This window comes from Choloepus didactylus, chromosome 5, assembly GCF_015220235.1.
Source record: "Choloepus didactylus isolate mChoDid1 chromosome 5, mChoDid1.pri, whole genome shotgun sequence".
Taxonomy (NCBI): Eukaryota; Metazoa; Chordata; class Mammalia; order Pilosa; family Megalonychidae; genus Choloepus; species Choloepus didactylus.
In genome coordinates this window covers 110,630,586-110,655,338 of record NC_051311.1, presented here as the reverse complement: position 1 = coordinate 110,655,338, position 24,753 = coordinate 110,630,586, and the positions used below count along the sequence as shown (strand labels likewise).

General features: G+C 39.5%; 1 protein-coding gene across 1 annotated transcript in view; it reads left to right on the top strand.

Annotated features, from left to right (window-relative positions):
* CALCR (calcitonin receptor) overlaps nt 1-24,753 on the top strand; it is a 70,913-nt gene that overhangs the window by 44,506 nt on the left and 1,654 nt on the right. The window contains exons 7-11 of the mRNA XM_037836680.1: nt 1,820-1,973; nt 6,992-7,052; nt 7,137-7,203; nt 15,155-15,373; nt 17,445-17,486. Of these exons, the coding sequence (XP_037692608.1) occupies nt 1,820-1,973; nt 6,992-7,052; nt 7,137-7,203; nt 15,155-15,373; nt 17,445-17,486 (543 nt within the window). The remainder of the gene's footprint in view (nt 1-1,819; nt 1,974-6,991; nt 7,053-7,136; nt 7,204-15,154; nt 15,374-17,444; nt 17,487-24,753) is intronic.

Genomic DNA, 24,753 nt, shown 5'->3' with positions numbered 1-24,753 from the left:
AATGGAATTGATTTATTCTGGGAGCTCATATTTACAGTGGCAAATTGAGAGGCAGAATGAGAGAATTAATAGGGTATTGGTCTCTTGATTAATCTCTGCTCAATATCTATCCATGTTGTCTTGGGAAATTACTAAACCTCTCTAAGCCTGCATTTTCTTATTGAAAAAATTGGAATGATAAACACTCACCTTTAGAATAGTTGTGATGCTTAAATGCTTATGTTTTTGTATGTGTGTATATCATTTAGCCAGTGAGTGGTACTTCTGCTAAGTACTCAATAATTGTTAGCTATTATTTTCCTTATTATTATTATTATTATCATTGATATTAAAATGTCACAGAAGTATGTCTGTGTCTGTGGGAGTGTTCCAGGAAGAGGAAAACACTAATTCATAGGCATAAAAAAATAGAAGTGACATAGACACTAAACATCAATTTTGGGAACTCCTTTTGCATATCCCATAGAATCTTAGTATGTACTCGATAAAAACTCAGCTGATATTCCACCTCGGATTTAAAAATATGCCACCAAGATCTAATAAATAATATGACAGCATCCTCAGTCAGTCTTGCTTTCTTGAGGACCCCTGTATGTGTGGTGCATGTTTTCAATAAAAATTCACTGCATGTGCATTGCACTGAACTAGGTACCATTAGAATTCACAAAATGTGCATATCACTTTCCTTTCTTAAAAACCTCTCTCAGGAAAATAAGCTACAGCCAACACATCTCCTCTTTTCCACCTCCAAGCCTTTATATTTGCTGCACTCTCCCCTTTGCCCTTTCCTCACTTGAACAACCCCTTCATTTTCAAGGCCCAGCTCCACTGTTCTTGTCATTATTAGAAAGAGTTCCTGAAACAAAGCACAGCCAAATACCCTAGGGCAGTGGTTCTCAACTGGAGTGATTTTGCTCCCCAGGGGACATTTGGCAATGTCTGGTTGATCATTTCAATTGTCATCCTGGAAGTGAGGGGCGTGCTTCTGGCGTCTAGTGTATACAGACCAGGGATGCTGCTAAAAATCCAACAATGCACAAGACAGCCCCCCGCCCACCCCAATACCAAATCTTCATAGAGCTGCTCTAGGGATGGCCAGGGAATAGCATATGGTACCCTGTTATACAGTTCACGCAGTGCTTATTCCTACACAAACAACGATATGAAGTTAACCTGATTCTCCCAGGAGTGTGGTTGCTACATTTGCAATGAGCACTCAGCGAGGGCACCATCCTAGTCTCTGTGCCCAAAGAAGGCCTGACAAACACTTGCATCCCAAAATAGGAACCAAGGCTCCCATGTGAAAACAAAGGTGCTTGGAGCAGCTGGTCTTAGCATAGCTCTTGGTTCTTACATGAGAAATTTATCATCTGATTCTCTCCTCTTTACTGCTAAGGAGACATCACCAACAGATCAGTGAATTTCAGGAACAGCATGAAAAATTTCTGGTTTATTTACCTCATTAGCCATAGAAAAGGGATCATAAAAGTCATGTGACAAATCCTTGGATGCTATCTAAATGAATGGGTCTCTGACACATTACAGGAAAATGACTCTGTCTAGTCTACATAAGCCACCAGACTAGGCTTCTGTTTGGCCTATTTGGCTGTTAACATCCAATACTAATGATCTATGCACCATCGAAACTCGATCCCTCTGATTGATGGATGTAGTTGGTTACGTATGTTGACAGATGCTCAGAAAAACTGCCTTGCAAGCTGAATGCAGATACTCCTGGCTTGTTTTCACATTTGCCCTCTGTTCACTGCCAGACCCTTGCTAGTGTCTTTTACTGAGTATCTCCATTTCTTTCTGACAGGTGAGCTGCAAGATTTTGCACTTTTTCCACCAGTACATGATGGCATGCAATTACTTCTGGATGCTCTGTGAAGGGATCTATCTTCACACACTCATCGTGGTGTCTGTGTTCATGGAAGAACAACACTTGCGGTGGTATTACCTCTTGGGCTGGGGTATGTATTTTCTCCAGTTGAGCTCTGAGCCGCCCTCACCTCTATCTTTATGTTTAGAGTCTTCTTCTAGTCTTAATCTTATAGAACAGAGTCAGGAGCCCAAGTCCTCTGAGGCGTGATGGAATACAGGTGCTGGCAGGAATTCAGTCTCCCAGAGGGGATGGCAGAATGATAGCCCTCCCTTTAAAAAGGTTCAGTTGGACTATGAGAAACATGTCAGTCAGTTCAGAGAAGGAGGGGTATGATTATGTGGGTATATTTGGGAAACAAATTCAGGTAAATGATGGAAGCAAAGCGTGCACCTATTGAGAGAAGATCTGAATAGGGCTCCTTTATCTTTATCCATCACGTGCTTCTAGTGCGAAAGAGGAATTCATAATCTGAGATCTGTACCTTCCCCATCCTGGCCCCACTTCTCTTCCTCAAGTTTTCCTTCCATTAGTCCATCAGTTAGACTCCTTCAGTGAATGAGGAAGTGGAGTCCAGCTGAGAGATGGACTTAAGCACCATGGGCCTCTAAGGAGAGCCTGGCCTGACAGCATAACTCATAGAGATGGCTTAGAAAAGCCTATGTTGGACATTTTAAACTGTGGCTGCTTCTGTACAGGCTAACTATGGTAGGGTGCTGAAGCCCAGAGGACTCTCTTGAAATGGGTCTTCTGCCCCCAGGGCTGCTAAAAGCCCAGCTGCCATGGTAGAAGAGGAGCAGAAAGACAGCAAGGCAAAGAGGCAGAAGGAGTTCTGGGACAAAAACAATATGCTGTCTTGTCAAGAAAGACACTTCCTTTGAAACGTCCACACAAAAATGGACCTATGGACCATCCCATGCTGATGATAGAGCCAAGGGGCTGTCCTCATCAAGTCCGCTTCAACTAAACCTGCCCTTTAATGTAGCAACTATTGATAAGAGAGGAAAGATTTAATGAGGAGGGAGTTTGTCCATCAGCCTTTGTATTTAAAACCCTGCCCAACAGGCCTTGTTACCAACTGTATAGAATTGTGTCTAGGAAGACATTCAAGGAGCCCAAAGTCTTTTCCACAGTCTGTACATAGGTCTGGCCCCATGAATATTTGTTTCCATAAAACCTTTCCCTAACAGGATATTCAGATTTTAAACCAAGTATTTCAACCTAAACTCAATGGAATTGCCAAATCAAATGGAATAATGCAGTAATTGTGAGTCTAGAGGCAGTATTATGAGTGCCTCAAAACTGGAATGATTATGCTACAACTCTTTGGTTGCAAGTAACAGAGAGTAAGATGTTCTGACTTAAGCAAAAGAGAGAAATTATTAGAATCTGGGGTATCACATGGACATCAAGGACAGAACTGCAGCCAGTCTACTAAAAGGGCTGTGCTCTAGGACCAGCCACCAGGAGCACTCTCCTTCTGCCTTTTATCTCTGTTTGTCTCTGGGCATCTGCTTTAACACTTCTCTTTCTCTACAGGCCATATACCACATGGTCTCTGCTCCCCAGTCCTCATGGTAGATACAACCTATCCAAAAATGTTCCTAGTTCACATTTTTCTGCTTCAGCCACACACAGAGATTAAATGTCCATATTTAAGTCCCAATTCTGAATAGCAAGGCAAGAGAATGATAGTCCAACTGAAGTCAGGTAATCAGGTGGCCTGCTCTGGCCCGATGGACCAGCTGTGGCCAAAGAGATTGAGGGGGACGCTGTCACATAGTTTAAACATGGTGGAGGGGTGATCCATCCATTAAAATGGGGGTGGGTCTTGTACTGGGCAGGCCATCTAGAGTAGGTACCAGACCACCTCAGCTGTTTGCGCTGCTCCCAGCCAAGGGGTGGCAGCAGCAGTGGCAGCCCCAGCCTTCTGTTTCCTTAAACATCCATTGAGATTACAAACCAGGCTGTGACTATCCTTCTGGTGTCCCACAACAGGTGCTAGGTTCTCCCTTCTTCCCTGTCCTCAAAACAGGTCAGAAGGCTACCAAAATGGCCTTTAGTGTTTTTTTCTCTTTGCTCCAGCCTTCCGTGAGAGGCTGATCTTTCCTTTCCTTGCCCTTCTCAGCCTCATACACATCCTGTCAACAATTTCTAGACTCCAAAGCTGGTCATGCCAGGAATGAACTGGATACAATTTTATCTCTGCAAAGTATTAATAGCAATTGTGGTGATGACAGTGGTAATGCTTAGTGCTGGTCAGATGCTTTCCAAAAGAATACCAGAAGACACCACCCCACTCCAGGTACATGCGTGCGCACACACGCACACACGCACACACACACACTATTGCTTTTGGATCCATTTCACTTGTTTCCTTTGAAATAAAATTTATGGCATATTTCTTGTACCAGTTTTAACTGTTCAAAAATATCTATCTGCCACACTCAGAAAATTTTCCATGGAAAAAGGGGGCTATAAATTTATTCTGCAGAGACGAGGCACCCTGGAAGGAACAATTTATATTGCTCTTACTTACTGATGCATTATGAATTAGTTATGAAACTTTTTGGCATCATCATAGACAGCTTGGTGAAGACGTCTGTTTAACACATATAAACAATTCAAAAGAAAAAAGAAACAAGCTGATCAGCTGTATCAAAAAGAAGGTAATGACAATAAGTAAAATATTTATGATACCTTAACCCTCTTTAATCAATGAACATATAAAGCTTAACATTTATCAGAGTGATGCAAATAGAATTCTAAAGAACATTGCACTCAGTAATGTAAGCACAGAATAATCAATTTAAAAGAAAGAGAGGGATTTACACTTCCACAGATAGATGCTTGGAAAGACAGTCAACTGATATAGTTCTAAAATGTAATTATTTTTTATATGCCAGAACTAAATATATCTTTCTCCAGTTCTACACACCCCTCCATACACACATACACACATCAAAATTCCACCTACTTACTATTTAAAAATCATAATACCAAATCTCAATTCTGAAAACAAAATTAAGATACAGTTATGATGACTTATTTTAAAACATGGATCTCTCCTGGAACTTCAGGCAAGCATTATTTTTTGATGGGAGAAGAAAAAGTAAAATTACAACCAAAGTGATTTCTTAAGAAAAATAGCTCCACAGAAACTTTAAGGAATTTAATAGAGCATAGAAGAAGAAATTCCAACTGGAAAATATTTTATTTTGCTTTTGAAATATTTTTCACACTGAAAGAGTATGATAGTGTCTAAATCTTACATTGCCAGAAAAAAATAAAGGCATAAATACACTTTGAGAAGATTCTTGAGAAGTGTGGCAACAGAAAATTTGGCCCCAAAGAGCCATGTCTAACACTTAACTTAATTTGCAGGCAATGTACAGCTCATTAATTCATTTTCAGCTCTGAATAATATTACCCATTACAAGATCTGGGATTTATCTCAAAGAATTTATGAGACATTGTATCTGGTGATAAAATTCTCTCCAAAAGAAAATGAAAGAATGCTTCCTTCAGTAGTTACTCTCTACCAAGTCTACAGAGCACTACTTGCTAGTCCATTTCTCTCAAATTGAAGCAACTCCAAACACTGAAATTTAGTTCTCAGAGAAATCATTTATTTTTCGACCTTCTTCAGACTGAGTTTTCTCCTTGCTAATTTCCCTCTTGATATAAATCAAAGGAAAGAAATTCCCTATTAGCCTTTTACATTGAACAAAGAGAGCTTATCTAGATCCCCTAAAAGTAAAGATCGTAGAAAGGGAGAGTCTTAGATTCACCATCTTTGGTGGAATGGAAGAATTGTTATGGCTCTTGGGACCTAGAATGGAAAAGAGGAAGAGGAAAAAAACTGCATCAAAAAGAGGCATCATGGCTAGAAGAAGGCAAAGAGCCCTAGGAGTTAGAAGACACGGAGTGGGGAGAGGGTGTCTATACTGCTCTCTATGTTAAATTCCACTCTACAAAATAGTGAAGTGGGATTGGGACCTCCACATGCCTCTTTTGCTTTAAAATTCTAAAACATGCATTTCAGAATAAACCCAGACAATGAGTTTTGCTCTGAACCCAAGCATGGAAATATGTTAGAATTTCTGTGACTAAAACACAATTATTTTTTGTATTAATAGTCAAACTCAAAATTATTTCAGGGTGAAACATTTTATCAATGGTCCTATTGAATTTTATGCATCATGGGTTTAGAAGCTGAGGCTGTTCTTAGGTGAAAACTCAATATTTAGAGGCATTCTCTTTTTGCATATAATTCATGGGGAAAATGTATAGACCTAATTCACTCCTAAGACAGTTCTTAATCTGATGTTAATTAAAAATCTCTAAAATGTCTAAATCAAAATGAACAATATTCTACTGTGTATGGGTACATCTTAGAAAAAAAGAGGATGTTTTAATAAAAATCATAACTTTACTCTTGATTACACTTATAGAAAGAAAATTAGTTTTTAAAAGATGTAACTTGGCAAGATTCAATGTTAGTAACAAATTCCATCCTTCTGTTTTTAAATTCAAAGTTATTTTTGGTAGCACTTTGAGATTAGTCAGGGAAGTGGATACTAAGCTGCCTCAATAAATGTTTTAAAGCCAGAACTTACAGAGGGCACCTGATGCAGGGAATGCACTGACTTTTCTGAAGTGTTTTTATGGCGGGAAAAACAAAACCAGGATAGATGCATGTGATATAAGCAGGCAGAAAAACAAGAAGCCTGGAAGAAATGGTATGAATACGTACTGAGCTGTCTCTTCCATATGTCGTCATTGTCATCGTTGTCGTCATCATCATCACCATGATCTCAGGCATAGCAATAGTAGTAATAGTCATAGCAAAATTAATAATGTACCTGCTGCACTGGGTACTTTGGGGAAGGTTTTTAATTTTCTGGATGCTCTTAACTAAGTTCTCTAAGCACATTTCTACTTGGTTTTACCAAAGATAAGCTGTGCAAAACCACCAGTGAAATATTTTGACAGAGACATTAAATTTGTCACTAATTTCACAAGTTAATACTACCGCTTTCCATGCAACTCTAGTTACAGCTCATGGCCAAGAAACCCGGTGTGATTTGTACATTTTCACATTTTTAGGTTTCCCATTGGTGCCAACTACTATCCATGCCATTACCAGAGCTCTGTACTTCAATGACAAGTAAGTATTATGATAGTTTCTAAGGTAACGTGTTCATAAATAAAACGCCCAAGGGCTGATGTGTGCCTCTCCCCCCTTTTGCAGCTGCTGGCTGAGTGTGGAGACTCATTTGCTTTACATTATCCATGGCCCTGTCATGGCGGCATTGGTGGTGAGAATTGTTTATTGAATCCATTATTAACAGTGTTATCACTTTTGTTAGGATTTCTGTGACTATAGTTCTGCGTAGCATATGTATTATAACTTCAAAATGAAGCTAGCTTAATGATATTCTATATTAAGAACAGAAATTTGATTTGGGGGCTTAGGGTCTTTAATTTGACACAATTTGGTGGGGAAGGAGACACCATAATTTCATGCCCAAACTTGCCAAAACAGCAATGTAGTTTATTTTTAAGAATTCTATAAACAATTTTTTCTAGGTAAAGATGAAGGCCAAGGGGCTATGGGGATGGTGAAAAGGTTTTGCTGATAAAATGTTTGATTACAAAATACACATTATCCCCCACAGCTTTTTCCCCAGGTCCTGCCAAGGCATAAAACCACCTTCTATTTAGTACATGGGCCATCATTATAACTATTACTGATCACACCCTTTACATATTTCAGGCACTTGACACACACTGTGCTGTTAATAGCAACTCTGCAAAGTAGATGTATCAAGACCCTTACCCATTAGGAAAATTAGACTCAAAGACTCTAGTAACCACCAGAGCCCCCAAATCACACGAAGAGAAAGAATCAGGGTAGGGGAGAATGTGTCTGTCTAGATCTGAATCCAAACTTTTTATTTCTACCCATGTTTTTCTACTACTTGTTGGCTAGCATCAGAATTTAATATTTAAACATTATTTTTCCATTGGCTTCAAAGACAGTGTTTTCTTCAGATAAAAGTGAGAAAAATAAAAACAGTCTGTGTCATATGCCATGTTCTGTTCCTGCATTGAGGAAGCATCCATTAGTAACTGACCAAACTGCATTGTCATCCAGGCTGTCTTCTAACTTTCCTGGCCTTTCTAATGCAAATTAAATTTCTTTTACCCTTCTCCAGAGTACTGACACACTTTCTAGCCTAACCATCCTTACAAGGACCTACTGTCATGGGTTTTAGGCTTTACGATATCCCACAAGAGTTCAATTATTAGTAAAATAAAGATATTTTTCCTTTCTCAGATTTTTGGGGGAATAGTACTTATTTCTATTCCAGGTAGAAAAACCATTCAAGCTATTTTTAAATAAATTGTCAATTGCCAAAACAACTTTGGTTTCCAAAGTAGTCTTCACAGCCAAAAATAGTTTATGACCAAACAGGTGTTTAAATTCCTTTTTTATTTATATTTAAAATTCTTTTACCATTGAATCCATCAATCTGGTAGACATCATGTTTCACATCAAAATAAAATCAGGAAAATTAGATTCAAATTCTCTAGATGCCTGAATAATCTGATGTCCAGTGAAGCAACTCATATAAAATTGATTGAATATTTCACTCTTAATTTTATATTTTAGTGTTATGTATTTAGCCTTTAGCTAGTATTAAATGTCTTATCTTGACGGGCATCTTGATGCTCCTGAAAAAATAATTCTTAACACCTTTCATATTCAGAGAAATTTGTTATATAACATTTATTCTTTCATCCAGTGTTTCTGCTTAGGAGAAATTTTTCTGTGTCATAAATATCTCAGATCTTTGAGAAAATTTTGCGTTTATCAAGTCTGCTTTGATGTTCTAAAGCTTAAGTCTTTGTTTCATGAAATTGAGGCTCAGGAATTGAAACATCCAACACAAGCTCAGTTAGTGAGTGAGTATAAAAAGTGAAGCCACATGTGCATATACTAGAAGGCATTGATTGTTCACTAGTATACATACATATATGGATTGTATGGTATGTGAATTTAACTCAATAAAATTGTTTTTTTTTTTTTGAAAAAAGTGAACCCACAGCCAAGTCTAAGATTCCTACTGTGGGCATCACTTTTCTTCCTTGTCTAGGACTCAGGAGACTTAGCTCCACACCCTGGCCCTATCACCTATCAGCTCTGCAAGTTTAGATAAATCAATTCACCTAAAAATGTTTCCTCATTTTATCAGGAAAGAGTTAGATTAACTGATCTCTCCTGTACTTTTGGTGACAGTCTATGATTCTAAGTCATTGAAACTTGTACCTCTCCATTTCTTTATTTGTTAAAACATATAGGGGTCATAGTAACTGCTAATAAATTCAGGTTTGTAGAATGTTTCATAGTGGAATTTTTATTATTATTATTTTCACAAAGTGAAGTAAAAATATTTAACAATTTCATTATTACTTCAGAAAACACACACTAGCACCACATATTCCTAAATTCACAAGGGATTTAGTAGTTAATCAGGTGAATCACTCATATCTGAAGTAGATTATTTCTCACCTTTCGAAAGAGCTGCCCACAATGTATGGACAATTGGTTTATAACAGTGGCACTTCAGAGCAGAGGAAATGATCAGTTGGACATATATACAGCAAATAATTGCATACGCACATGTGCGCGCGCGCGCACACACACACACACAGTGAATTTTTACTCCCTCCACAAACCAAACACAAAAAATAAGTTCTACGTGGATTGTAGGTTTAAATGTGAATGACAAAAAATAGAGTCTCTAGAAGATAAACTTTAGGTGAATATCTTCATGAGCTTGGGATACGAAAAAATTTCTTAAACAGGATACAAAAGACACTTAAGGAAGAGACTGTGATCAATTGACCACTTTAAAATTAAGACAATATTTAGAGAGTAAAAAGGCAAACCACAGACCCAGAGAAAGTATTTGAAATATTCTAAATAACAAGCAATAAACTTATGAAGAGGTGCTTAACCTCATTTAATCATCAGGGAAATGCAAATTAAAATAGCAATGAAGAGAACCTAAGATGGCGGCTAGGTGAGACAGGGCAAAAAAACACCTCCATGAAAAATACTAGATAAAAGCCAGAAAGTGACCCAAAACACCAGTTCCAGCAATGCACCAGCCGGACAAGGTCTGCTAATTCCACAGGGACTGTGCATTTGGTGAAACTGGGAGTCTGCATTCTGAAATGAGTGAGTGAGCTGGCTGAAAGTCCGGCGGCCGCGCTGCGGTGTGGGGAAACCGTGGGTTCGCATTTGGAGACGGCCTAGTTCTTTTTAAAAAAAAAAAAAACAAAAAAAAAAAACCCAGCAGCGGCTGCAGATATGGCAGTGAGAACCGCACAGTGAAGCGCGGGAGGAGCCGGCTTTGCGAACACCTCAGTATCTGGTGTGGAAAATAGCCCTTCCCACACCCACTGCTAATTGTCTCGGAGCCAGGAGGGCAGAGGGGAGCCAAAAGTAGAAAGAAACCGCACCCCTTGCAGCCATCTTCCTGGAGGGCTGGGGACGCTCCTGCTCGGGGCCGGAGCCACAGCCCAGAGCCGCGCCAAGGGTCCCAGTGTGACGGGGAGTGTTTCCCACAATACATGCACACGCCACAATATCGGCCATGGACGGTGGCCTTTAGTGCACCCACAGCTAATTGTCCCAGAGCTGGGAAGGCAGAGCTGTGCGAAAAAGTGGAAATTAACACGCCCCATTCAGCCATCTTTACAGCAGGCTGGGGACACCCCTGCATCGCCCGGTGGCCCAGGGCTTCCCTGGAGGGCCGGCGCTCACTTGTGATGTGGCACAACCTTCACTCAGCAGAGGTCCTGGAAGAGCACAGCTGGGAAGGGGGACCCTCTGGGAAATCCCAGGGACCCTATGCCAATACCAAGGACTTGTAGGTCAGCGGCAGAGACAATCTGTGTCAAGACTGAAATGAAGGTTTAGAATCTTGCAACAGCCTTAAATCTCCGGGTACACCTGGGAGGTTTGATTATTAAAGCTGCCCTGCCTCCCTAACCACTCAGACACATGCCCCATATTCAAGGCAGACAACACCAACAACACACCCAAACTTGGTGCACCAATTGAACCCCACAATAATCATACACCCACACACCACAAAGACAAAATTGGGGAGAACTGACTTGAGGGGACTAGGAGACTCACGGACACCATCTGCTGGTTAGTTAGAGAAAGTGTACGCCACCAAGCTGTACATCTGACAAATTATAGATTGTTGCTTTTCATATCCTGAAAGAACCCTATCAAGTAAAGCAAATGCCAAGAGGCCAAAAACAACAGAAAATTTTAAAGCATATGATAAAACCAGATGATATGGAGAACTCAAACCCAGACACCCAAATCAAAAGATCAGAGGAGACACAGTACTTGGAGCAATTAATCAAGGAGGTAGAGACAAACAATGAGATCATGGCACAGGATATAAAGGACATGAAGAAGAGCATGGCACAGGATATAAAGGACATGAAGAAGACCCTAGAAGAGCATAAAGAAGAACTTGCAAGAGTAAATAAGAAAATAAATGATCTTATGGAAATAAAAGAAACTGTTGCCCAAATTAAAAAGAATCTGGATACTCATAGTACAAGACTACAGGAAGCTGAACAATGACTCGGCATCCTCGAGGACCACAGAACGGAAAATGAAAGAACAAAAGAAAGAATGGGGAAAAAATTGAACAAATCAAAATGGATCTCAGGGATATGATAGATAAAATAAAACATCCAAATTTAAGACTCATTGGTGTCCCAGAAAGGGAAGAGAAGGGTAAAGGTCTAGAAAGAGTATTCAAAGAAATTGTTGGGGAAAACTTCCCAAACCTTCTACACAATGTAAACACACAAAGCATAAATGCCTAACGAACTCCAAATAGAATAAATCCCAATAAACCCACTCCAAGACATATTCTGATCAGACTGTCAAATGCTGAAGAGAAGGAGCAAGTTCTGAAAGCAGCAAGAGAAAAAGCAATTCACCACATACAAAGGAAACAACATAAGACTAAGTAGTGACTACTCAGTGGCCACCATGGAGGCTAGAAGGCAGTGGCATGACATATTTAAAATTCTGAGAGAGAAAAATTCCCAACCAAGAATTCTTTATCCAGCAAAATTCTCCTTCAAATTTGAGAGAGAGCTTAAATTTTTCACAGACAAACAAATGCTGAGAGATTTTGCTAATAAAAGACCTTCCATACTTCAGATACTAAAGGGAGCCCTTCCAACAGAGAAACAAAGAAAGGAGAGAGAGATATAGAGAAATTTAACAGACATATATAGTACATTACATCCCAAATCACCAGGACACACATTCTTCTCTAGTGATCACAGATCTTTCTCCAGAATAGGCCATATGCTGGGGCATAAAACAAGCCACAATAAATTTTAAAAAATTGAATATATTCAAAGCACATTCTCTGACCACAATGGAGTACAAATAGAAGTCAATAACCATCAGTGACTTAGAAAATTCACAAACACCTGGAAGTTAAAAATGAGGGGGTGATGAAAACATTCCCGGATAATCAAAAGCTGAGGGACTTCATCACCAGTAGATCAGTCCTATCAGAAATGCTAAAGAGAATTGTGCAGGCTGAAAGGAAGGGACACTAAACAATTGACTGAAACCACATGAAGAAATAAAGATTTCCAATAAAGATCACATGGTAAATATAAATACCAATACTACTGTATTTTTGATTGGTAATTCCACTATTTACTTCCTACAGAATCTAAAATACATAAACTGTAATGATAAATCAGTGGTTTTGGGATCAATGGAAAATATGTAATTTTTTACAAGAACTACATAAAGGTGGGGGAATGGAGGAGTATAGGAACATAGTTTATGTGTCCTATTGAAGTTAAGTTGCTATCAAAGAAAAACAAGACTGTTATAGATTTAAGATGTTAAATTTAAGCCCCACGGTAAACACAAAGAAAGTATCAGAGAATGTGACCATAGAGATGAAAAGTAGAGTATGGGTTATGAGAAGTGGGGGAAGGGGCAATGGGGAGTTAAGAAATGAGGGTAGACTTTCTGTTTGGGGTGAAGGGAAATTTCTAGTAATGGATGGTGGGAAGGTGATAGCATTGCAACATTCTGAATGTGATTAATCCCACTAATGGAATGCTAGGGAGGGGTTGGAATGGGAAGATTTAGGCTGTATATTTGTTTCCACAATTGAAGAAAAAAAAAAAAAGACAGTCTAAACAGATAATGACAGTTAAATGCCAAGGATGATCCTGGATGGGATCTGAGGATGGAGGAGAGGAAGCTCAAAGGGACACAGTTGGGACATAAGAAAAAAAAGGATATATAGAATGTAAGCTTTTTATCAATGTTGAATTTCTTGAACTTCTTAGCTGTGCTTAATAGGATTGCATAAAAGAATGTTCTTGTTCATGGGAATTTTATATGTGAATTATATTGTTTGTTCAAGGATGTGTGCAGCTTGCTGTCATATGTTCAGAACACAGAGCAATAGATGATGGATGATAGGGAGGGAGGGAAAGAAAGAAATGGTGGTGTGACAGGATGTTAAAGTTAGTGGATCAGGGTATCCGAGGAGGGTGTCAGGGTATGCTGGAGTTCTGTGTATGGGGTTTGTATTGTTTTTGCAACTGTTCCTGTAAGTTTGAATTTATTTCAAAATCAAGTTAAAAAAAAATAGCCATGAAGTAACACTACACCCCTATCAGAATGTGGCTAATATTAAAAAGAATCACCTAACCAAGTGTTTGCAAGGCTGAAGAGCACCTGGAAAGTTATACACTGCTGGAGAGAACAAAATGATACTACCCTTTTGGAAAACAGTTCAGCAATTTCTTGTAAAGTTAAACATACACTTACCATATGAATAGGCAGTTCCACTCCTAGGTGCTTATTCAAGAGAAATGAAAACTTTTGTCCACACAAAGACTTGTCCACAAATATTCATAGCATCTTAATTCATAATGGGCAAAGAGTGAAAATAATTCAAATTTCCATTAGTAGGAAGATGGGTAAAGAAATGTTAGTGTATTATTTATACAGACAAATACGACTAGCAATAAAAATGAATAAAATACTAATATACACAACATGGAAAAATCTCACAGAAATTATGTTCAGCAAAAGAAGCCAGACAATAAAGAGGACATGCAATATTACACTCCATTTTTATGGTAATAGAAACCAGTGACTGAAAAGGGGCAAGAGGAACTTTCTGGGGTGATAGAAATGTTCTTTATCTTTTGGGAGTGGTTACATGTGTACCTACAATTGTCTAAACTTATCAAATGTACACTTAAAATCTGTGCTATAAATTGAATCACATTATAGCTCAATGAAGTTGCTTTTTGAAACAATACATACATATATTCACACACACACATACACACTTATATATATAAGCTGGATTAGCCGTCTCTACTACATGAACTTTATAGATACATTTTTCAGTCCTCTTTTTTACTTTCAGTTGTGCAGTCCTGGCTCAGGGGAAAATCTTGATAATGAAAAAGCAAAATAAAAATGTCATTTATGAATCTCTTTCATGAAATTTATAAAAATCATAATAAAGTATGAACGCCCTGATGGAAATGTTTTGGCAATGGGTGTTAGTGGTAGGGGCACTACTTTGTGAATGTGATTAACATCACTGAATTGTGTATTTGAAAGTAGGTAAAATGGGAAATTTTAGGTTGTATACAAGTGACCAGAACTAAAAACAAAACAAAACATAGAACCATGTAATACAAAGAGTGAATTCCAATGTAACCTATGGACTATAGTTAATAGCAAAGACACAGCATTAATGCAGTGTTAATAACAGGGAAAAATGTATGTATGAGAGGGGGAGTGTGTGGAACTCTATACTTTCTGCATGATTTTCCTGTAAATCTACAACTGTTCCAATGGAAAAAAAAAAAAACCCTCATTAGAGTTGAACCTAAAATATTTACATATACAGAAAAAAATATTTTCTCATTTATTTTAAAAAAAAGGTATTTTAATACCAGTCTGAAAAGGGTCTTAGTTTATACTGATGTTTGACATCCCGGAAATGCCAGCTGAACTAGACTTCCTCTCAGACAGGCTCTTCCATCCTGTGTAGGTGACATCTGTTCCCCACACTGGAAATAAAAGCACTGAGGACAGTCAGGGTCCTTAAGTGGTACTCATCCAGACCATTTGCTCATAACATCCTATTTTGGCAGGTCAATTTCTTCTTTTTGCTCAACATTGTCCGTGTGCTCGTGAGGAAGATGCGGGAAAACCACCATCCGGAATCGCACATGTACTTGAAGGCTGTGAGGGCCACCCTGATCCTCGTGCCCCTGCTGGGGATCCAGTTTGTCGTCTTTCCCTGGAGACCATCCAACAAGATGCTTGGGAAAATCTACGATTACCTCATGCACTCTCTGATTCATTTCCAGGTAAGGAAGCTCAGGGGGCATTCATGCAACTACTTGTTCAGCTACTTGATGCAGGGAGAACAATTTCCTGGGGCTTGTTCTGTGAGTAGAAGTTACCTTTCAAATGTACGTTGGCCCAGAAGCAGTAGGACACCTCTCTGTTTCTCACTGAATGCTTTCCCATTCTTTGTATCATAAAGCAGAGAAGGAAAACAAAGGTGCATGAACTTTGAGAGTACATCTTTATGAGGAGAAATATTTATCCAGGGATTGATCCACCACACAGTGCTAAGGACAGAGCTTTTAATCGCACAGTCCTCTAGATCTTTCTTCTTCTCCCCAGTACTTTGAGTGCCACATTTCTTTTTGCCTTGGAGGAGGGGGGGGTGGGAGCGGGTTAAAGACCAACATAACCACTGCCAATTAGTTTCCTAACTTGGATTACAAAAATACAGCTCCTAATGCCATGAAAATGCAAGACAGAGACGCAGATGTTTGTATCATAGTAGGAAATGTCTCCTCTTAGACCACAAACTGGAAGCTCTTTCCTTGTTAAACTGGGCCCCAGTTTCTAATGATTTCGTTTTGCTGCCTTGGCCTGATTAGAAAGGCCAGGACTTCATGATAATACCTACCAGGTTAGCCAGTCCTGCAACGTTAAGGCAGACCCTAGAGAACAGGTTTGACTGAAGTTCTCACATTTTCTAAGAAAAAATAAAGATAATTATAGCTAATATTTATTAAGTACTTGATGTGTGAGGTTAAGTATTTTAAAATCCATTTTACAGACAAAGTGGAATTTTCTGGTTATTGGCAAAGTCAGATCTTCCTAACTCTAAAGTCCATGATCTTCAACATCATAACTTAGATGTTCGTTGGGTTCAGCCAAAATCGTGCAGGGAACCAAGTTTTTCCAGGCCCCTTCCCGCCTCTGCTTTAGGTGCCTGCTTTCCCATTTCTCCCAGGGCTCTGGGCTGGTCGGCCTGAGCGTGTTCTCCACGGTCTCCCACACCGTCACTGTCACGCCGTCCTTTCCTATCTAAACAGTGACTCGTGTTCCAGGAGGTGATGAGTGCGCAGAGCCGGCGGCGCCTCCTGCTCTATGGCTGCCGTTGGTCAGAGAGATGTCAGGAATCCACGGCAGTTGGTGGCTGTAAAGTGGGGCGTATTCAGGTCCCTCCTCACGTCGGGGACAGTGCGATGGGCCCCCGGGGGCTGCCCTGGGCAGCGCGGCGCCTGCCCCCCGGCACTGGGGCGGGGCTGCCGTGTTTCCGTTCGCTCCGCCCCAGATCCAACGCCTGCTGGAACCGCAGCGCTGGGTGTTTTGAGGGCAGGTGGGGAGTCGGCGTCCGGAGGCGGTGGTGCTTCCGCCACAGGCCCTTAGCCAGAGTCTTGCTGTGTCCATTGCAAATTTCAAATTAGTTTCGTTTTCTACCGCGGAGGCTTAATGTGAGAGGGAGATAAAAATTAATAGGCTCAAAATGTTGAGGGGTTGTTGGAGTTATCTGTTCTGTTGCTCTGGCCATTTCGATAGACAGTTACAGCTTGGGCACGTGGACTCTCCTGAGGAGTGACTGACGCCTCAGAGCTCACGCGGTCCACATGCTAAGCTGACGATGAACTTGGCCGCGAGTACTGTACTGTACCCGCCATGAGGGCGCTGGGCAAGGTCAGGCCCCCAGCCACGAGCTGTGACACTTGTAACTATGTCGCTACTATATTCCACATGACTTCAGTTCTTAAATTTTGTTCAGTACAAAACCTCTTTGAATGCATGATAATTAGCATGTTCTGCTATAAATATCCATATTAAAGGGAAGATAGCAATATATTAACCTGATTTACTAAAGCTGTCCTTTTAGCCAAATGGTGGAATCCTAACAACAAAAATATGTCTTATTGAATATTCCTGTAGTGCAGCACTGAATGAATGTGTAATTCTTTTTCTTGCCTTTACGCTTCTTCATCCAGCCTTGACCTGCTATCCCAGTAGTGAAATGTTCTTTCCCAGGAAGTCTATTTCTGCTGATCACTAAATAACCTAACGTACAAAAAAATAATTTCAACTCTATTTTTCCTCCTCTTTTTTTAGGGATTCTTCGTTGCAACTATCTACTGCTTCTGCAACAATGAGGTAAGCATGCATTTCATATAGTATTATCACCCATTTATATAAAGCCAGCATTTTACAGTTTCCTAAGAGGCTTCATACACAGTTAATTTGATCTCACATCTACAGCTTACCTCATAAGGTTTCATGAATGCCAGGAGTATGATTTTCCCCCCACTACAAGCAGAATCTCACCAGTAGATATGTGGTACAATTGCAGATATTATCAGGCCAGGCAGCTAAGTTCTAATATCCTTAGGTTGCATCTTGAACTGGTCAACACTCCTGGCAGCAATGGTGGAAGCTGTTCTAGATTCTCAAGGAAAGAGGAGTCACGTCCCTTTCCCTTTGAAATATGTTGTCCCTCACTAGGGCAGAGCTGATGTCCAGCAAGTACGTGCTGGTTCACCACCTGCTTTTCCAGTTGGTTGGTGCCAGTGTCATATCAATTATTAACATTTTGGAAATCACCCTGGAGTTCAGATTGAAAGGGATTCAGAATAAAATATCTGTTATCTGAATATTTAGAGCAGTTGAATCTGGAGCTCCACATGGCCTGTATTTTCAGAGATTTTTAGCCAACAAAGTCTTCCTGGGAGCCCAATTTGTAAAGCAGATAAAAGTGGAGCTCCCCACAAATTCTTCCAGCTAGCTTCAGGGCTTCTGGGATCACAATTCGAGAGGTGACTCATTTTTCAGATGAGAAATCTGAGCTTCAGAAAGGTCATGTGACTTGCCCGATGTCACAATCCCAGCTGTAGCTATAACGAAGACTGAAACCCAGATTTCCTGATTCCCAATTGACTGAATGTTTTTTATTTCACTACATTATGTCTGTGAGTCCTCCTTGAAGCTTTGTTATTTTACTTTTCCTAGGACCAAGTGACTTTGATAATTATATTAATTTCTCTTAGGAGTAATTCTATACCAAGGCAAATCACATTATGTTAAGAGAATCAATATATTATTTTCGTATTAGTACTTAGAGATGTTTTCAAACCTTAACTAATTGATTACATAGTTTATTCTCTATTCTTCCTTTCTTCAATTTAGATAATATCCAGTGAGTGCCTAAAATATTTTGGTAGTCTGCAACCCATCACTTATCTTCAAACCCAACATTGCAATGTTTCTGTTGCTCCAATACTCCCTTTCTATTGGTACATTTTATTCATTCCTTCCTTCAACCCTTTATCCATCAATGCATCCCTTGATTCAGCAAAAATATAGTGTTTATTCACTAATATAGGTACTAGACTGGGGGTCTAGGATAGAGATCAAAAGACAGCCTTCTGTTCTCAGTGGTTAAACCACCTTTTCCTCTTTTATTCAAAAATAGTAAAAGTTAATAAATAGAACTTAAATCATTCCATGGTTTCTATCAGTTGCTGTGACTATATAGCCATGCCTTTTGAGTTGATTCAGGTGAATACAAAATAAAATTCTTATCTAAAATAATAATAAAAGAAGGCTAATATAAAAAAATCAGGTTTAGGAGGGACACTACTTTAAAAGCATGAGAGAACCACAGGCCTTTGTAAATATACTTCAATATTTAGTAACTATGATGCTGTCATTGGAAGCATCAGACATAAAAAGCAAACCCAGTGCTGCTCCTAACAACTGAATGGTTCTAGTCTCTTTGAGAATGTTACTTTTGCTTTTTGATGTAAAAAAAACCATTTCCATTTTAATTAAGATCCTGTAACTGAAGGAAGATACAAGTATGACATTGACAATAATATGGAAACTATGTATTGTGTCAAATGTAAAGTCATAGCTACATGGATTTTAAGCATCTGGGTCTCAGCTTGGCATTCTGTAAACCTATTGCCTTACAACATTAAGCACCGACAAGGCACTCACACATGCAAGAAGTTATTTCCAGCCACATCTGAGGCAGGGTTGTGATGGGAGCTTGATCTGGCTCCATATTAAATTTTAGCAGAGAGCTAGGGAGCTATGATAATGATGAGATGGGCATTTTAATTTTGATATATTATCAGTATGCTATCAGTCATTCCTCTTAAGGAAATGGATCAGATAGAGGGTCTATGATAGACTGAAAGCAAGGAAGGAATTTGGGGAAGAATTAAAGTAATAGGAACCAGGAGATTATCATGAGAACATACCTATATACCCAGCATTTCCTGCAATTCTTGCACATGTGTATACATAGACTACCCAAATATTTCAGTAAATTATTCAGTATCTAAGAGAACTTAGAAAATGATTACAGCTACAAAGATGCCCAATTTGTATCAAGAAGTAGCTTAGATATTGAGAGAAAACTAACAACACACTGGGTTTTCTCCCTTTTACATGTTTCTTGCATGGATAAAATAGTTTTTAGATCAATGAAGTAGCACGATCAGACATACCTCAGTTTAACAGTCACAAATCAGAGTGTGAGAAAACTAAAGGTCTATTTGTTGTAACTTATTTCACCTTGCTCGCAAGAGCCCCTTCTGCCAGCCCCTTCTGGTTTACGACAGCATCTTTGTGGAACATATTCTATCAGTTCAAAGACTCGTTTCAAAGGTGCAGCTGTTTTATCCAGTATTAGGCTGGCACCCCTCACTTCTGAGGACACTCGAGTTCCCTTTGCTGTGTAGCCTCCTTGACCAAGCCTGAGCCCTATTCTGATTGACTGGCTGTCTCCTCCAAGCCACCTGAGGAGCCAGGGAAATCCTTCTTTCTCCACACCGAACCTCAGTGTGTAGAGCCCCTGAAGCTATCTGCAGTACCTGCCATAGCCAGGTCACCCCACTGCTTGGGCCCCACGGTGAACATGGTGCCAGGTCAAATGGGGGATTTCTCTACAGAGCTCTCAATTTTCTGGACTGTGCTCTGAGAATCATGGAGAAAGACCTGCTACCATGGGGTGTTCCTATCATTCCTTGCTTTCTTTTTCTATCCTTTTTCCCAGGAATTTCCACTGTAATCAGGTTATTTGTGTCTCTGTTTCTGTCTCTCCCTCTTCCTCTCAAGACCAGAAGCGTTCTTCACTCCCCACTTCCCCTTCCTGTCTGTAAGGGGCTCCCCTATGTCAAATCCTGTATCTTCTCTACACTACAACTTGTAGTAAAATCCTATTTTCAGACCTGTAAGTTTTTCACTACATATGCAAATAGAAGCTTTTCTAATTTAGAAATGTTTTCTCACACTCGATAATGCCTGGCTTCAAGTCTATTGTTTTTCTAGAGCTAAGGGATGCTCCTTTGTTCTAGACTAGTGGTTCTCAAACTGGAGCATCTGTCAGAATCAACTGGCAGTCGAGAATTTGCGTTTTGGACAATTTCCAGGTGATGCTGATACTGCTGATCCGGGACCACAGGTTGAGAACCACTAATCTAAGTCGACTCTAACTGGCTTCTCAAGCAATGATTGATCGTGACTTAATGAATGAGAAAGATGCAGAGCAATATTATTTAAGAGAATTAGGAGATACACCAGTTGAATATTTTCAAAAATATTAACTTTATTACAAACGATACTTCCTTATTTTAGACCAAGAAATCTTCCCCAAACATAGGAAAATAGGTAATGAAAGGGAATTAGAAAGCCCTGACCCTATAATCATCAAGAACCAAACTACCTTAAATTTTGGAACATAGGAATTCTGTAAAAAAAAAAAAAAAAAAAAAGATGAGGCGAGACATTGCAAATATGTCCCCCAAAAGGGTGGGGGGATATATCAGTAACAACCACTCTGATAATATTCAGGAGTGTTCCTCAGCATCCAATGAATCGGGTTTAATAGACGTGTATTCTATTAATAGAAGCCAGTTTCTAAGAAGTCATATAAAACATTTAAATATGCAATTATTTTAGCTGCCAAATGAATTTAAAGTGTTTCAAAATATCATGAATTTTAATTTTAAACTCAGGTTGCCTCAGGTTTGTTGGGCTGTGGTGGCAGAAAGCAAGTGGATATTTGTTTCATTCATTGGAACAAATATCCTGGGGTAAAATCTACCTTTCCTCCAGCAGTACCTAACTCCAGATGCTTATGATGAACTTAACAGGAAAAAGATATTCAAAAGATAAAAAACATTCAAGTCCAACCATGAAGATTCCAACCCAATTTTCTTCTTCACAAATGTGAAATTGGAGGCCTCATTACACCAACCTTACACATCTGGTTAATACTAGAACCAGATGGAATACTTAGGTCTTCAGACCATCAGATCAGGTCTCTGTTTTATCAAGCTGGCAATAAATAAATTCATATAGTCAGGAAAAAAAATGTAAATTCATTTGTGTTAATTGCTTTAATGATGAGTGATGGATTTAAATAATTCAAAACTTCATATGTTATACTTATCCCTTTGGAAACTCCTAACTCTTGCAGCTTTTTGGCAGCAAACAAAAATCTCCCTGTTTTTGTTTTGTTTTGTTTTGTTTTCAAACAGATTCAACACCATTATTCTTGTAATCAGAGCAGCATTAGGTTCAACCTTTGTTATTGTATGAGATAATTGCCCTTATTAAATTTTAATTATTGAACTCTTTTACATTCTGCTAGTGGACTGTCTTTATATATGTGGCCTACAAACTGAAACAGATTGCCATCGTCACACAAAGGGATAGGTTATAATTTTGGAATACAGTTAGAGAAGGCTATGAACCTTCTGTAATAATAAGTTTAAAAAGTATAATAGATATCAAACCCTTTGGCCACATGCTGGGTTGGGTACTTCATTAATATGTACGGATACTCTGATAGGGATTATTTTAAAAAGGACAGGTGAGATGTAAATCAAGACTAATATTTTTCTGCTGGGCACTTTTGCAAATTCACTCTAAAATTTTAACTGCCTACTTTGGATACCTTCAAATATCTGCCTACATTTTAGCTATGAGGATGATGTTGGTATTTAAGAGATAATGAATCCATGGAAATTATCCTATAAATGGAAAAAGAAGCAAAGGGTGTTGTGATGTCAGTTTCCTGCCCGATTGGTTGTTCTGACACCACTGGTGCAAGATAACAAATGTTTGCTTCTGATAATTGCCCAAAGTAGCAACCCATTGGAGCTCAAGGGCAAGTCCCAAAAACACACACTGTGGCATGAGAAAAGAGCCAATAACAGAGCTGTAGTGTTCAGCTCAGCTCAGGATGGACTTCACCTTCTCCAAAACAAGTGATTCTAAATTTTATAGCAAAACCCAGGGTTTCAGATTAGTATGAAAGAAAACTTCAGTTTCTTCATCAAGTTCTCCCTAGATATTTTCAGCATCCCATACCCTACTGCCACTGGGTGCCAATGCACTAATTATGAAACAGTCCTGAGCAATTATTTCCTTGACTGAATGAGTTATGAACTCATTCTAGAATGCATACTGACAACCAGTCAACAAACATTTATTGACTAACTGCTTGTATTAGTTAGGATTCTCTAGGGAAACAGAATCAAAAGAGATATCTGTAAATATAAGATTTTATAAAAGTGTCTCACGCAACTGTGGGGATGTGTGAGTCCAAATTCTGTAGGGCAGGACCCATGAGTCCAAATTCCGTAGGGTAGGCAGCGAACTGACACCACCAATGGTGTTCAATGAACTTCTTAGGAAATGCTTCTCCGGCTAGCCAAAAAAGTGATGGTCCTCTCTGTTCTCCCTTTAAAGTCTTCAACTGATTGGATTAAATCCAGCTGATTGAATTCTCTCATTGTGGAAGACACGCCCTTTGTTGATGTAATCAGTCACAGATGCAGTTAGTTGACTGATGATTTAATAAACCAGCCTTCTGGTTTATTAACCAGCCACAAATGTCCTTGCAGTAATGGTTAGGCCAGTGCTTGTTTGACCAGACACCTGGGCACCATCACCTGGCTAAGTTGACACATAAACCTAACCATCACACTGCCGTATTCCAAACACCATGAAAATTTCTGGAACTACAAAGATGAATAGGACATGGTTCCTACCCTTAAAGATTTCACTGGACAGGAGAATAGAGGGAAATAGCAAATAGATCTAATAAAATGTGGTAAGAGCAATAACTATATGGACAATTGCAATAAGAGCATGGAAAAGAACCTCCTTGTCTCAGGAGGTTAAGACAAGTCCCCTGGGAATGATAGCTGAGCTGAGTCCTAAAAGGAATGCCAGAATTGGTGAAGGGTGGGATGGGGATATTCCAAACCAAGGGAACAGAGGGAACAGAAGCTGAAAGGGACGAAACAATATGGCTGGTGGAGAGAGACAAGCAACTGCTATTTTTGGACAATGAAAGTTCAAGACAAAAAGTGACCAGTGCCAACATGGCAGAAAGACAAGCCAATGCAGGTGAATACAGGGGAATTCATTAACGTACTTTTCTGCTTGTTTTCTTTGATGCTAATATGAATTAAAATATTCCTGATAATATTACCTATTCACATAGTAAACAACAGAATAATTCTTCTCCAAGTCTGACTTGCTTAGGTCCAGAGGTGGGAGCAGGGATATATTTATGTTTCTATCTGGGTTGTACTTGCATAGGGTTATTAGGAGCATTAATAATAATTGATAAAAGCATGTAAAGTTCTTAGTCTAATGTCTGGAGCAGTAAGAGGCCAATGAAAGTTAGTTGTCATATAGACATAAATAATAATCTAAACATAATATATGATAGATATAGATATAAATATTATAGAGATGTAAATAATTATTATATAAGGACCAAGTCCCTCTCTCTCAGATAATTCACCCACCAAATAATCCACTTAATAACCATTGTCTCCAGGTTTTTCTCCTGGAGGAAACTAAAAGCAGACAAAAGGATTCTTCTGACCATGGCCTTGTCAGCTGCCCCGGCAGCATGTGCTGAAAGGCTGGAGAGTCTGGCAGGCACGTTCCTCTCTGCCTCCTAGAGGAGCTCAGCACTGTGGGCTGCTGTTCCCAGTGCCCACCCCAGCACCCCTTCACTGCTCCCCACGCCCACCCACTCCTCCACCCAAATGCACCTCTCATGAAAAGAAAACTGCAGAGAGGTCAGAAAATGAGTCTTCCAGAGGGCAGCTCACTTTTTCCACTTTTATGAGAGGGGTCCATCTCTAACCATAGCCACCCTAACAGGTCCTGGAGTCTCACACCTGATACCTTGAAAGAGACCCAAGGCCCTGCTAGAAGCAAACAGAGAAACTTGGGTCTCTGCCACAATGGGTCTTCCTCCCCCTGCACAGTCCTTTAAACCTCCCTGAATGCCCTCACTACACAGAGTCCTTCTGCCCCACGGTCTCAAAGAAAGCACCAGGTGGTGGGAAAACAGGCCCGAGCATTACCAGATGGCTCTGCCTACCTG